General features: G+C 41.7%; 1 protein-coding gene across 4 annotated transcripts in view; it reads right to left on the bottom strand.

Moving 5' to 3' along the window:
• Positions 1-14,996, bottom strand: part of WDR25 (WD repeat domain 25) — a 141,596-nt gene that overhangs the window by 54,617 nt on the left and 71,983 nt on the right. For 3 of the 4 annotated variants that reach the window (XM_047738982.1, XM_047738980.1, XM_047738983.1), the window contains one exon: positions 1,154-1,301. In XM_047738982.1, coding sequence (XP_047594938.1) covers positions 1,154-1,301 — 148 coding nt within the window. Of the gene's footprint in view, positions 1-1,153; positions 1,302-1,620; positions 1,663-14,996 lie in introns of those variants that run through there. The other variant, XM_047738984.1, reaches the window with a different exon arrangement.

Genomic DNA, 14,996 nt, shown 5'->3' with positions numbered 1-14,996 from the left:
GGGCCGCAGGCTGTGAGGACTGACACGTATAAAGCCAGTGGCACAGTACCGGCCACTGACACAGACATCGATCTTGTCATCATCCCCACTGAGGGAGCACGGGGCTCAGTCAGAGGAGCCGTGAGGCCGCCCCCCAGCAGACCAGAGGAGCTGAGGGTGCTCGGGGCAGGAAACAAAGCCCACAATTATCCTAGTACATCCACTGCGCTCCTTCCCTGCCCCCCTCCAAGCTGCTGGGGAGGGGCTGTGTGCACGGGCCCAGAACGGTCATCTCCTGCTCGCCCGGCCCTGGGAGACTGCCGGGCGTGGGAGGCCACTCTGAAGACTGAAGGGGACACCCCAGGGATGGGTGCGAATGCTGGCCTCCCCTCCCGACCCTGGCAGTAGTGTCCAGCAGTGAGGTGACCAGAAGCAGCCCAGGGAGGCAAAGGCAACGTGGGTGCTAAGACCAGCCAGCGAGAGTCAGGGGCAGCGCTTTCAAGCCAGCTGGGCACCTCCTGGCTCTGTCCTCACCAGAAGAGCCGGACGAGACCCCACCCTCGGGCTGCGGCGGGACCAGGTGCAGAGAGAGGGCCTGTTGCACAGGGGCACTGGGGAACGTCAAGTCCCTTCTGCCGACTCCTCTCTCCTTCTCCCCCTGCTTGTCAAGAGCCCCCTGAGGATTTACCCAGCACAAATCCATCTTGCCCAAATGCCTTTTCAGTGTAGGCATTAAAGCAGAACTCGTTTGCAGACTTTCCTTACGAGCTGGAATCATTCCTTACAGCCTTTCAACGATAATGAATTGACAGGAATTTTAAACTGATTTCAACCAAAGGACATTGTGATAAAGCTAAATCTATTTTGGTACAAATTACATGTCAGAAGTTGATTAAAACGCCACCGCTTTATCCAGCCCCATGGCTTGGGGCTGAGACAACCTTGGGGCTCTGTCCTCTCGGCAGGCCGGCAGAGGCCCACCTCGAACCCTCCGTGGAGAGTCTTGGTTCCGGGCAAATGCCCTGGAAACATGCCAACTGTGGGCCTCTCCTGAGGGCTGTCTCCTACCACCCTGAAGCCATATGCAGCTTGTGGCTGCTGACCCCCCTCCCCCCGCCGAGAAGCTTCCCGAAGAGGAAGGGAGGCCTCAGGGTAATAGTGCAATGAAACACACCTGTTTCAAGGTCTGTTAGATGCAGGGCAAAGTCGAAGCCACCGCTGAGGATGCGCTGGCCACAGGGAGACCAGCGGGCAGCCCGCACCGCCTCGCTGTGCAGGGAGTAGGTCTGCAGGCAGCGGCCTGAGTCCACAGCGTTCCACACCTATGAGGTAAACACAGTAACAGATGTCAGAACGGGCCCTGATCTCCGGGGCTAAGGGTGGCCCCTCCACAGGAGGAGAGGGTCTCATAGTGGAACTAGATTCTTATTATTTTACCATCAAAACAATACCTAGCTGTTAAGACTTTTCCTTGCTAAAGTGTAAAGGCTTGGGGCTGGCGAGGTGAGGGGGAGCTTTTCCCAAAACCTCTCCTGGAGTTAAGGGAGCCCACAAGAGAACAGCATGTCCGAGTTCTGCTACTCAGCCACCCAGCCCTTCCCATCCACTTTGCAGCTGCTCCAAACCTCATGCTCTGCTCACCTTCTTGTAGCCCAGTCTCACCCGCATCTCTGACATCTGTCCTCTCAGACGGAGCTTTGTGAGTCCTGAAGGGGACACTGCACCAGGTCAACCTGGCTTCACGTGTCCCACTTTAAGATCCAAAACACAGCCTTGCCACACCTGTGCTTACATGGGGGCAAAGAGCCAGCATCTGCCCAAAGGACCAGCTCTTCTTTTTCCTGGGGAGAAGGTGTGGTCCCTCATTCCCACCCTGGCTTTCCATGGTGATGAGGCCCACGGCAAAAAGCCCCATGTAGAGTCAATGACTTCTGAGATACATTTTTGAAGTCCTTAAGTACAGAACCACACGTTCCAAGAGCCAGGGCCACTGCATGCATGAGAGAGCCCTTCACCAGCTCTCCCGGGAACCCCAGGGAAAGGCTGGTTAGCATGGAGCCTGGCCGGGCTGGCTCTGGGCCTGGCATGCACACTCAGCAGGGCTAGTCTCCCACCCTCGCTGCCACTACAGGAAGCAGGGTATGCTCCCACCCACCATCTGAGCTGGCTCAGAGGATCGAACATGAGAAGCAGGAGGAGCAATGCAGCCTGAACACGGGCATCCGAGCCAAGCGCCCGCCGTGCGATGCTTCTGCTTGCAGATTAAGTGACCTGGTCAAGCAGCTTGGCCTGCCTGGGCCTCACTCTCCTCCTCCACGAAGTGGGGATAAGAAGAGCCTCATCCCAAGGACTGTGGTGAGGAATGAGTAGGGCTTGTGGGCGTGCTCCTTGGGGCTTGCCATACACAGTTCTTTTTTTATTATTATTAATTACTTTTATTACCATATAATGTATTCTTTGTCCCAGGGGTACAGGTCCATGAATCATACCCGCAGTTCTTAACAGCAGTGCTCTCTGACCCTCTCTCAGTTACATCAGGGAACCCAAGCTCCATGTCCTTCATTTTCCTAATAACCCAAAATGTAACATCCACAGACCCAATCCAGAGACAGATTTCCCTTTCAAGATGGGAAAATTCATCCTGCTGTATCTTGAAAGTCCTCAAAATGCAAAGGACCACAGTCAGAAAGCATGTTTCCTGGGCGTATGTAAGTGTCTGAGCTTAAGAAAACAAGAGGTCAACAGCAGCCATGGAAGAATGCAACAGAGCTCAGATCTTTTTGTCTTCTGAGAACTAAGAGCTGGGGTCTCAAACAGAAAAATCAAGAAAGAGCAGCGTTTACATCTGAAATACGGACAGAGGGGTGCCTGGCTAGCTCAGTAGGTAGACCAGCAACTCTTATCTCAGCGTGAGTTCCAGCCCCACATTGGGTGTGGAGCCTACTTAAGAAAAAAAAAAAAAAAAGTTAGAAATAATGGAAGAAACAGCCAGAAGCCTTCAAAGTGGAGCGGGAGTTTGTGATAGAAGAGCAGAGTGCAGTTTTTTTCAAAACTATGTACAAGTATGACTCTTTAATAGAAAAAATAGAGTAAAATTAATGAGTTATACCTACAGGGTTAACACGGCTAAACAATAAAAAGCAATATTGATTACAGTAAGACGAGCCGCATATACGCAAGATACCATCTAAGTTATAAAAACACAGGAAACACTGCTTCTATAAAGAAGAAGAAGGAGAAGAAGAAGAAGGAGAAAAGAGAGAAAGAAAGAAAGAAGCAAATGTTGGGGAGAATGTGGAGAAACGAGAAGCCCCGCGCACCACTGAGGGAATATGAAATGGTACAGCCTATGTGAACAACAGTGTGACAGTTTCTTAAAAAATTATACACGGAGGGGGGCGCTTGGGTGGCTCAGTAGGTTAAAGCCTCTGCCTTCGGCTCAGGTCATGATCCTGGGGTCCTGGGATGGAGCCCCGCATCATCCTTGTCATCCTCCGGCTCCCTACTCAGCCGGAAGCCTGCTTCTCCCTCTGCCCCGCCCCACCACTTGTGCTCTCTCTCTCGCACTCTCAAATAAATAAAATCTTTTAAAAAATTATGCACAGAGTCACGACAGGATCCAGCAATTCCACTTGTATGTGCATATACCCAACAAACCGAAAGCGGGTCTCAAAGAGTACCTGCACACCAAAGTCCACAGCAGAATCATGCACGGGAGCCAAAAGTCGGGAGCAACCTCAGTGTCCGTCGATCTGAAGGGGTGAGGAAAGGAGCTATACAGAAACTAGTGAATGGATCAGCCACACGTGGTCTGTTCATATGCCATTCGTATACCGTTCACATACTGTTCATATACCGTTCATACACTATTCATATACTGTTCATATACCGTTCATACACTATTCAGCCTTAAAAAGGAGGGAGGTTCTGACATTTGCCCCAACATGGATGGACCTTGAAGACACTGTGCTGAGTGACATAAGCCAGACACAGAAGGGCAAATACCACTATCATTCCACTTACACAAGGTTCCTAGAATAGTCAAAATCATAGCTACAGAAAGGAGAAATGGGGAGGGGGACAGGGGCTGGGGGAGGAGAGATTGGGGAGTCAGTGTTTAATGGGGACAGAGTTTTAGTTTTGTGAGACAAAAAGAGTTGTAGAGACGGATGGTGATAATGGTTGCACAGCGAAGTCCATGTGTTCAATGCCACTGAGCTGTGCACTTGAACATGGTTAAAACAGAGAATCCTGTGCTACATGCATTTTACCACAATCTTAAAAACACACATGATGCAAAATTCTGTGATGTTTATTTGTACATTTGCAGTAAGACTGTAACAACATATCTGAAGATGACAGTCACTCCAGGGAGTGGTGGCAGAGGGATGGGGCTGAGAGAAGGGCACCGGGAACCCTACGCTGTATTGCTGAGAAAGAGAGAGAGACAGAGAATGACTATGCTCTGAAGCACAAATTCCCAAAGGTTTCCATCTATTAAACTATTCATTTTGGGGGCCCCTGGGTAGCTCAGTCAGTTAAGCATCTAACTCTTGATTTCGGCACAGTTCATGATCTCAGGGTTGTGAGATCGAGCCCCGTGGTGGGCTCTGGGCTGGGCATTGAGCCAACTTAAGATTCTCGCTCTCCCTCTGCCCCTCCCCAACTCTAAATACATACACGCATACATACATGTAAAAAAGGGCCTCTCAGAGTAGGTGGCTTTGAAGAAAGATCTGAAGGGGTGAGGAAAGGAGCTATACAGAAACCAGGGAAGAAGGCCGCAGGCAGAAACAGGGCCCCTCTGGCTGCTCCACCGGGAGGAGTGTGCAGCGCGAGGGAGACACGGGCGGCCGGCGTGGAGCTTCTGCGCGAACCCAGGGGAGAGAGCAGCACGGTGGGACCGGCTGGGGAGCGGTGCAGAGCCTCGCTTGGAAGGTAGAACCAACAAAGTAAGAAGGAGGAGAAAGTTAAGAAAGGAGGAGGAGGCAGAGGAAGAAGAGAAGAGGAGGAGGAAGCACCAAGGCCCAAAGCAGCAAACTGGTGAGTCTGAATGCTTAGTCAGGGGCCTTCCGAATCAGCCGTGGAGACGTGGTTAAGGAAATCCAGCAAGCTGTAAACGGTCCGATAACTCCCCTCTGAAGTGAAAAATGCGTACTTGGCTCTCCTGGTTGATGTATACACAAGGATAGCATCAGAATCAATGCAGACCAGTCAGCCACCTCTCAAAGCTACCCAGGGTGGAGGAGAGAAGAATCTCTGCTAATCGCTCTCCCTAATTGAATTTAATGTTCACTGTCAGGTTTTAAAGATTAATTCCCAAACACTGTGGCAGCCTGAAGTGTGTACCTTTTTTCAATTAAGTAATTAGAGATCCCAATCTGCCTCCATGGAATTAAGGAGTTAAATCTTCTGTCAAATGTTCTAAGATGACTTGATGCATTAACTGGAGAGAGACATTTTGTGTCCAACAGAAGTCAGATTCGGGAAGAAGATGTCAAGCAAAATGTGCATTTGCCTGGCTATCCCATATTTACCGTGGTTCCCATGTCCTGGCTACCGATACATGGCCCCACCAAGAGTTCCCCACAGTCTCTTAAGACCTGTTTCTCCAGCAATGTTCTTCCTGCCTACCTGTCTTTTGTTTTTGACTACAAAACAAATACAATCTCCTTGTAAAATATTCAAATTATATGATGTGCAAAAAAAAAAAAACCAATATCCCATAGGAATCGACTACAAGATTGTGGTTTCTCTGATTATATGAGGTCTGCTCTAGAGGGGTGTGGGGACACAGAAACACAAAGAAGAAAGTAAGACTCATCCATACATCTACCACCCAGACATAATGACTATCAAACTTCTGGGAGAGATTTGCCTCCCATGTGGCCCCTTTCTGACAGCTCCTTGCAGACCTTCCTCGTTCAGCCACACCTTCTGGCCTCTTCTCCACCCCTTGACACGCCCTGCTGCCCCAGGATATCATTCTAGAGACCATGATCAGACTCACTAGCTCAGCAAGCCTGTGCAACAAGTGACCAAGTCTTCGCCAAGTCATCCACCTGCAAAAGCTTTCAGATTCCTTTACAATGGGTGTGTCAAGGGCTAGACTTACACTGAATCTACAGACCAATTTGGGAAGGTGTCTTAACAATACTGAGTCTTCCAGTGCATGAATAGGATATGTCTCTCCTTTTATTCCGGTCTTCCTTAATTTCTCTAAGCAATGGTTTGTAGTTTTTGAATGAAAAAATCCTGCACATCTTTTGTCGAACTTATCCCTAATTACTTCATGTTTTTGATGATATTGTAAATAGTATTTTTTTATTTTTAATTTTAGGTTCTTCTTTACAATACACAGAAGTACAATTAATTTTTGCATATTGATCTTGAATTCTGCAATCTTGCTAAACCAACTTCTCAATTCTAGAAGTTTTTTTTTATTTTTGTAGATTCAGTAGAATTTTCTACATAGACAATTAGGTTGTCTGCAATAAAAGACAGTTTTACTTCCTCCTTTGTAATATGAATATTTTTGTTTCTTTTTCTTGCCTTACTGCACTGGGTAGAATCTCCAGTACAATGCTGAAAAGACATGGTAAGAGCGGACACCCGTGGCTTTGTTCTTGATGTGATGGGGAAAGCAGTCAGTCTTTTACACAGTTAAGTATAAGGTGAAAGCTAATGTTTTCATAAATGCCTTTTATCGGTTTGAGAAAATTCTATTTCTAGTTTGCACAAAGTTTTTATCAGATATGAATACCATATATTGTCAAATGCTCCTTCTGTATCTCTTCACATGGTCATTTGGTTCTTCTTTTATAGTTCATTAGTATGCGGAAATGCATTGATTATTTCCAAATATTAAGTAAACCTTGCATTCCTGAGACAGTTCTTGGTCATGGTATTATAAACATGGTATTATAAACACATAGAAATAAGTATGTATGTACACACACACACACACACACACACACACCTATAGGTAGATTTACCTGCTAAAATTTTATTTTAAAATTCTGTAACTATGTTCATGAAAGATATTGATCTATCATTTTCTTCTCTTACAATGTCTTTTTCTTGTTATGTATAAGGTAATGATGGCCTCACAGAATGAGCTGTAAAGAGTTTCCTTCCCTCTGATTTTCTGAAACAGTTTGAATAGAATTGTGCCGTAGTTTCCTAGGGCTGCCATAACAAAGTACCATAAATTGAGCAGCTTAAACAACAGAAATTTATTATATCTCATGATTAAAGAAACTAAAAGTTGGAAATCAAGGTGTTAGCAGGGTTGCCCTTTCTGAGGGCTGTGAGGGAAGAATCTGTTCCAGACCTTTCCTTTTGATTTGTACATGGCTGTCTTCACACTCACATGGTATTCTCTGTATGCTTGTCTGTCTCCAAATCTCCCCTTTTTATTAGGACACCAGTTATACTGGATTAGAGCCCATCCTAATGACCACATTTTAACTTCATTATCTCTGTAAAGACCCTATCTCCAAATAAGGACATATTCTGAGGCACTGGGGGTTAGGACCCCAAAATATAAATTTTAAGAGAAACACAATTCAACCCATAACAAACTGGTATTATTTCTCTTAAATGTTTGGTAAGATTCACTACTGAAGTCATTTGGGCCTGGAGTTTTCTTTGTGGGAAGGTTTTTAACTACGAATTCAATTTCTTTAATAGATATGGGACTTTGAGGGTTATCAGTTTCTTCAGGAGTAAGCTTTTCCTGTTTGGATCTTTCAAGGGATTTATCCATGTCATCTAAGTTGCAGAATTCACTGGCATAAAGTTGATCAAAACATTACCGTAGTAGCCTTTTAATATCTTCGGAATCTGTAATTAAGTCACTTCTCATATTATGTTAGTATATGTCTTTTCTATTTTATTTCTGATGACTGCCTGAAGGTTTATCAGTTTCAATGATCTCAAAGAATCAGCTTTTGGTTTTACTGATTTTTCTATGTTTATCTGTTTTCTATTTCAATTATTTCTCCTCTTACTTTCAGCTCCTTTCTCTTGCTTACATTGGGTTGAATTTGCTCTTTTTTTTCCCTCATGTCTTAAAGTGGAAATGAGATCATGGATTTGAAATTTCCTTTTTTTAATTAATATAGGCATTTTATTAATATAGGGATTTTTATTAATATAGGCAATTTTTATTAATATAAAATTGCCAGCTGAGAGCTATTCTAACTACCTTCCACAAATCTTCATATGTTGTGCTATCATTTGTATTTAGTTCAAAATATTTTCTAATATCCCTAACAGTGTCTTCCTTGACCCAGGGATTATTTAGAAGTGTTTTTAGTTTCCAAATATTTGGGAATTTTCCAGATATCTGTTATTGATTTTTTATTTAATCCCATGATCATTAGAGAATATATTCTGAATGATTTCAATCCTTTCAAATTTACTGAGACTTGTTTACTTTACAGATACCTAGAACTTGGTCTACCCTGGTAAACATTCCATGTACACATCAAAAGAATGCACATCCTGCTGTTGTTACATAGAGTGTTTTATAAATGTCAATTAGGCCAAATTGGGTGATAGTGTCATTCAAATATTTTATATCCTTACTGATTTTCTGTCTACTTGATCTATGGATTATCAAGAAAAGGGTGTTGAAACCTACAACTATAATTGTGGATTTGACTGTTTCTTCATCCAGTTCTATCAGTTCTGCTTAGGTGTATAAATATTTATGCACTTAATTGCATGTCCTTTGATGAACTGACCCCTTTATCATTATAACTCTATTCCTGCTAATATTCTTTGCTCTGAAATCTATTGCCTGATATTAATATGGCCACTCTAACTTTTTAAAATTAGTATTAGTGTGATATATCTTATCCTACCCTTTCACATTTTACTTCTTGCATCTTAATATTTAAAGTGGGTTTCTTGTAGGCATTGCATAATTGCCTTTTTATACAATCTAACAATCTTTTTTTTTATTTTTTAATTAACATATGATGTATTATTAGCCCCAGGGGTACAGGTCTGTGAATCGCCAGGTTTACACACTTCACAGCACTCACCATAGCACATACCCTCCCCAATGTCCATAACCCCACCTCTCTCCCTCTATCCCCCTCCCTCTGACAACCCTCAGTTTGTTTTGTGAGATTAAGAGTCTCTTATGGTTTGTCTCCCTCCTGATCCCATCGTTTCATTTATTCTTTTCCTACCAAACCCCCCACGTTGCCTCTCAACTTCCTCAAATCAGGGAGATCATATGATAATTGTCTTTCTCTAACTGACTTATTTCGCTAAGCATAATACCCTCTAGTTCCATCCACGTCATCGCAGATCTTCACCTTTTTTTTAAATGGGTATTTAGACTGGGGTGCCTGGGTGGCTCAGTTGGTTAAGTATCCAACTCTCGATTTTGGCTCAGGTCATGATCTCAGGGTCATGAGACCAGGCCCCAAGTCAGGCTCCGTGCTGGGTGTGGAGCTTGCTTGGGATTCTCTCTCTCTCTCTGCCCCTCCCCTTGACCCCACTCATGCATACTCTCTGTATACATACATACATACATAGGTATTTAAATAATTTCTTCTATTACTAATACAGTTTGGGCTTAAATTTCCTATTTGTTTTCTTGTTTTTAAGATGTTATTTATTTATTTATTTATTTATTTGAGAGAAAGAGAGTAGGAGTCAGGGAGGAGCAGAAGGAGGATAAGCAGACTCCACACTGAGCACAGAGCCTCATGGGGGGCTAGATCCCATGAACCTGAGATCATGACCTGAGCCAAAATCAAGAGTGGGGCACTTAACCAACTGAGTCACCCAAGCATCCTATGCTATTTGTTTTCCATTCATCTCATCTATCCTTTTTCCTCTTTCCCTTTTTTGCCTTCTTTTGAATTGAGCATTTTTTGTTTCATTTTATCTCCCATTGTTAAGACTACTAACCATGAATCTTTGTTTTGTTTTATTACTAGATGCTTGAAGGTTTAAAGAATACATCTGTAACTTATCACAGTCTACCTTCAAGTAATATTAGTGCTCGTTTTATAAGAACCATAATAATAATACATACCATTTCCCTACATCTCCGCCTGTATGCATTATCATACATTTTACACAAACCCCATAAAACATGGTTATTGTTTTTACTTTAAATGATCATCATTTAAAGTGATTTTTAAATAAGAACAAAAATTACTTATATTTACCCACATATTTACCACTTCTGGTGCTCAGCATTCACCTGTGTAAATGTAGATTTCTATCTGGCATCATTTTCCTTCTGCTTTGAGAAATTTATTTAACATTTCCCATAGTGCAAGTCTGCTGCTGATGAATTACTTCAGCTTATCAATATCTAAAAAAGCATTTTGCCTTTCTTTTAAACACATATTTTGCTGGGTATTAAATTTTAGGTTGACAGTGGTTTGGTTTGGTCTCTTTCTTTTTAGTACTTTAAAGTAGCTTGTTCCACTGGCTTCTGGCATTATTTCCAGGAAGAAGTCTGCTGTCATCCTTATCTTCATACCTCAATATGTAACTTGCCTTTTTCTCCCCATCTGCCTGTTTTCAAAATGTTTTTCTTTATCATTGGTTATAAGAAATTCCATTAAGTACTTTGATGAACTTTTTCCTTCATGTTTCTTGTGCTTAGGGTTCACTGAGGCTCTTGGTTCTGTTCCTGGTTTCTAATTTTCATCAAATTTGGGGATCTTTCAGCTGTTATTCCTTCGAATATTTTTTCTGCTCTTCCTTTGAGGACTTCAATTTCATGATTATCAGGTGAGCTTGAAATTACTGATACTCTGTTCACTTCTTTCCTCAAGCTTTTTACTCTAAAATATATTTATTCTAAATGTACTTATTATTCTGTCTTTAAATTTGCTAATGTTTTATTGTCTCTGATTTACTGTTAATCCTATCTAGAGCATTTTTCATCTGAGATTTTTTTTTCAGTTCTAGAGTTCAGTTTGGATCTTTGTTCTATCTTCTTTGTCTCTCCTTAACATGCTCATGCTTTTCTCTACCTTTTTCCATATATGGAGCATATTTATAATAGTTGGCTTAATATTCTTATTGACTAACTGCACCATCTGTGTCATTTGTGGGTCTGCTTCTATTGATTGATTTTACTTCTAATCATAGTTTCAATTTTTCTACTTCCTTGCATGCTTTGTAATCCCTATTTGGATGCCAGACACCGTGAATTTTACTTTAGTGTATGTTTGACATTTATGTATTCCTGTATTTATGTATTCCTGCGGTTTGCTCTGGGACACAGTGAAATTACTTGGAAACAGTTCACTCCTTGCCAGGATAGTTTCGAAGCTCTGACAGGAGGGACTAGAGCACCATGTAGTCTAGGACTATTTTACCCTGCTACCGAGGGAACACTCTGATGAGTTATGAGGACTTCCCACTTTTGCTTGTGGCACTGTGAACTATTCTTGGCCTCGTGAGCTCTGAAGATTGTTCATCCTGTTATTTTTGAGGGGTTCATCTCCTGCTTCAAGATCATCCTCACACACATGCTGATCAAGTACTCCACTGATGACTCTGAAAGAGCCTCCTACAGATCTCTGGAGCTTTCTCTTGGTGAAGATCTCTAATCTCTGTTTCTATGTCCTGAGAATTCAGGGGGCCATGACTTCCTGGACTCCTCGGGTCAGAATGACCGCTGGACCCATCTGGGTTTCTCCTTCCTGTGCTGCAGTCTGGAAACTCTCACCAGGCTGTCAGCTGGAGCAGTCACAGGGTCCATATCATTATGCTTCCCCCTCTCTCAGGCATCACTGTCTACACTACCTAGTATTTCATGTCTGAAAAACCACTGCTTCTTACATTTTGTGATTTTTTACATCGTTTAAGATGGAGCAAAACCTGGTCCCTATTACTCCAGCTTAGCTGAATGTGTAAGTCCCCATTAGTTATTTAGAAGTGTGTGGTTTAAGTGCAAATGTTTATAGTTTTTTTTAATTGTTCAGTAGCTCACTACTTATTACTAATTTAATTACACTATAAAGAGAGAGTAGGCTCTCTGTTATTTCAATCTTTTTAAATACCTTCAATCTTTTGCTTATGACCTATCTTAGTAAAGTACTATTTGAATTTGAAAAGCAGGGATGCCTGGGTGCCTCAGTGGGTTAGGCATCTGCCTTTGGCCAAGATCATGATCCCAGGGTCCTGGGATCAAGTCCTGCATCAGGGTCCCTGCTCCTTGGGGAGCCGGCTTTTCCCTCTCCCTCTGCCTGCTGCTCCCCCTGCTTGTGCTCTCTGTCAAATTAAAATAAATAAAATCTTAAAAAAAAAAAAAAAGGAACTGTATCCTGTACTTGTTATGTATAGTGTTCTATAAATGTCAATTAGGTGAAGGTAGTTTGTCTTCCACCTTTATTGATCTGTCTAGTTGCTCAACCAATTACTTAGCGAGGAGTGTTAAAATCTCCATGTACAAGTAGGAATCTTTTTATTCTCCCTTTAATTCTGTGAAAAACTTTTCATGTATTTTGAGGCTCTATTATTGAGTGCATACATTGTTGTTATGTCTTCCTGTTGAGTTCCTGATTCTTGAATCACTATGAAATGTCTTCTCTCTTATCTCTAGTAACGTCCTTTGTCTTGAAGTCTATTTTACTAGTTAGTATTAACAATACTTCCAGTTCTCTTAAGCCTGCTATTTGGACTGTATCTCTTTATTCCATCTACTTACTTTTAGCCTATTTCTTTTTTACTTTAAGTACACCTCTTTTTTTTTTAAAGATTTTATTTATTTATTTGACACACAGAGATCACAAGTAGGGAGAGAGGCAGGCAGAGAGAGAGGAGGAAGCCGGCTCCTCGCTGAACAGAGAGCCCGATGTGGGGCTCGATCCCAGGACCCTGGGATCATGACCTGAGCCAAAAGCAAAGGCCCTAACCCACTGAGCCACCCAGGCGCCCCAAGTACACCTCTTTTTGACAGCATATAATTTAGTCTTACTTTTGTATCCCTTCTGACAATATTTCAATTGTAGTATTTAATCCATTTACATTTAATGTGATTGTTGATATGATCAGATGTACATCTATCATTTTGATAACTATTTTCTGTTTTTACCTCTGTTTTTTTCCTTTTTCCTTTACTGCCTTCTTTTGAAATACTATTTTTACAATTCCATTTTACTTATTGGCTTGTTAGCTGTTCCTCAGTGGTTTGTTTTGTTTTGTTTTTACTGGTTGCTCTAGGTCTTATAGTATGCATTCTTAATATTTCAAAGTCTTTTTACAGTTAATATTGTACCAGTTTACAGAAAATATAAGAAGCTTGAAATCATGTCTTTTATCCAAGCCCATTATTTATAGTTGTCACATGTATCACATCTACATGTTATAAACACCACAAGCAATAAGATCATTTTTGCTTTAGTCATATATATTTTTTTAATTTAAGAAGAAAAAAATAGTCTTCTATATTTTCCCACATACTTACCATTTCCAGGCTCTTCACTCCTTCCTGAAGATCTGAGTTCTCATCTGGTATCATATTTCTTTATCCTAAAGACCTTCCTTTAACATTTCTGTAGTGCCTGACTGTCAATGAATTCTCACTTAGTTGTCATTTATCTGAAAATGTCCTTAATTCACCTTCATTCTTAAGAGGATAAAGAATCATGAGTTGATGTGTTTTTATTTATTTATTTATTTTATCAGCACTTTAAAGATACCATTCCACTGCTTCCAGACTCCATGGATTCTGATGAGAAGTCAGTGATTTTCATATTATTAGTCTCCTCCACGTGATAACTAATTTTTCTCTAACTACTTTTAAAAAGATGTTTGACTATGATATGCCATGGTGTGATTCTCTTTATATTTGTCCTGCTCCGGGTTTGCAAAGTTTTTTTTCTTTTGAATCTGTAAATATACATATTTCATCAAATTTGGGGAGTTTTCTGGCATTAATTCTTCAAATAGTTTTTCTTCCTCATTCTCTCTCATCTCCTTCTGGAACTCAATTATACACACAGTATTACAATACATATGTTATAGAACTATCTTTGGCTATTGTCCAGAGGTCCCTGAGTACCTGTTTTTCCCCCCTAGTCTTTTTCTCTGTTTTCAGGTTGAATAATATCTATTTGTTCTATCTCCAAGTTCACTGGCTCTTTCTTCTGCTATCTCTATTCTGCAATGGAGTCCAAATGATGGATTCTTTATTTCAGATACTGTATTTTCCAGTTCTAGGATTTTCGTTTGTTTTTCTTTATAGTTGCTATTTCTCTACAGAGATTTCCTATCTTTTTATTCATTGTGAATATATTTTTCTTTGTGTCCTTCAGAACTTTTATAATAACTGTGTTAAAATACTTTGCTAATTTCAGCATCTGGATATCTTGCAGACAAGTTCCACTGATTGCCTTTCTCTTGACAATGTGGCCCCTGTTCCTGATTCTTCCTATAGTGAGTAAATTTGGGGTGGAATACTAGATATACCAAATTTATGTTGTATAAACTCTGGATTGTTGTGTTTCTCTGAAGAACAATTTTTTTCTTTTTTAAACAATCAGCTTACTTGGCTCTTGGCTCTACTCACATTTTAAACTATCTCCTCTGTTGTTTGCATAGCAAAAATTTCTATTCAGTTTTCCTAGTCTCAGATGAGCTCCTTGGGACATCTATTCCATGCCTGGGTTCAGAAGTCATCCAGAGATCAAGGCAGAGCCTATACACCAAATTTATGGCTCCTCTTCTTTGACTCTTTCCTTTCTGAGATTTCCCTCCTTACTTTCCAGCTTCTGTGGTTGCCCCAAAGTCTGTCCTCTGCTTCTTCAAGCCAGTAACACAATAGGTTTTCTATCCACCTTTTAGCTGCTCTGCCTGGCATGGACTGGAGCCCACCTTCAGGCAGGAAAACACAAAAGCAGGAGTCTCACCCAGTGCCACTTCCTTCTTCTAAGAGCTCCTTTCCAGTGCCTGCCTGCTTTTTGTCACTCTCCAATACCTCCGGGTAGCTTCTTGTTGGTGTAGAGTTTATGGTTGTAAGCTGTACA

This window comes from Lutra lutra, chromosome 7 (genome assembly GCF_902655055.1).
Source record: "Lutra lutra chromosome 7, mLutLut1.2, whole genome shotgun sequence".
Lineage (NCBI taxonomy): Eukaryota > Metazoa > Chordata > Mammalia > Carnivora > Mustelidae > Lutra > Lutra lutra.
This window is presented reverse-complemented; position numbering and strand designations above follow the sequence as displayed.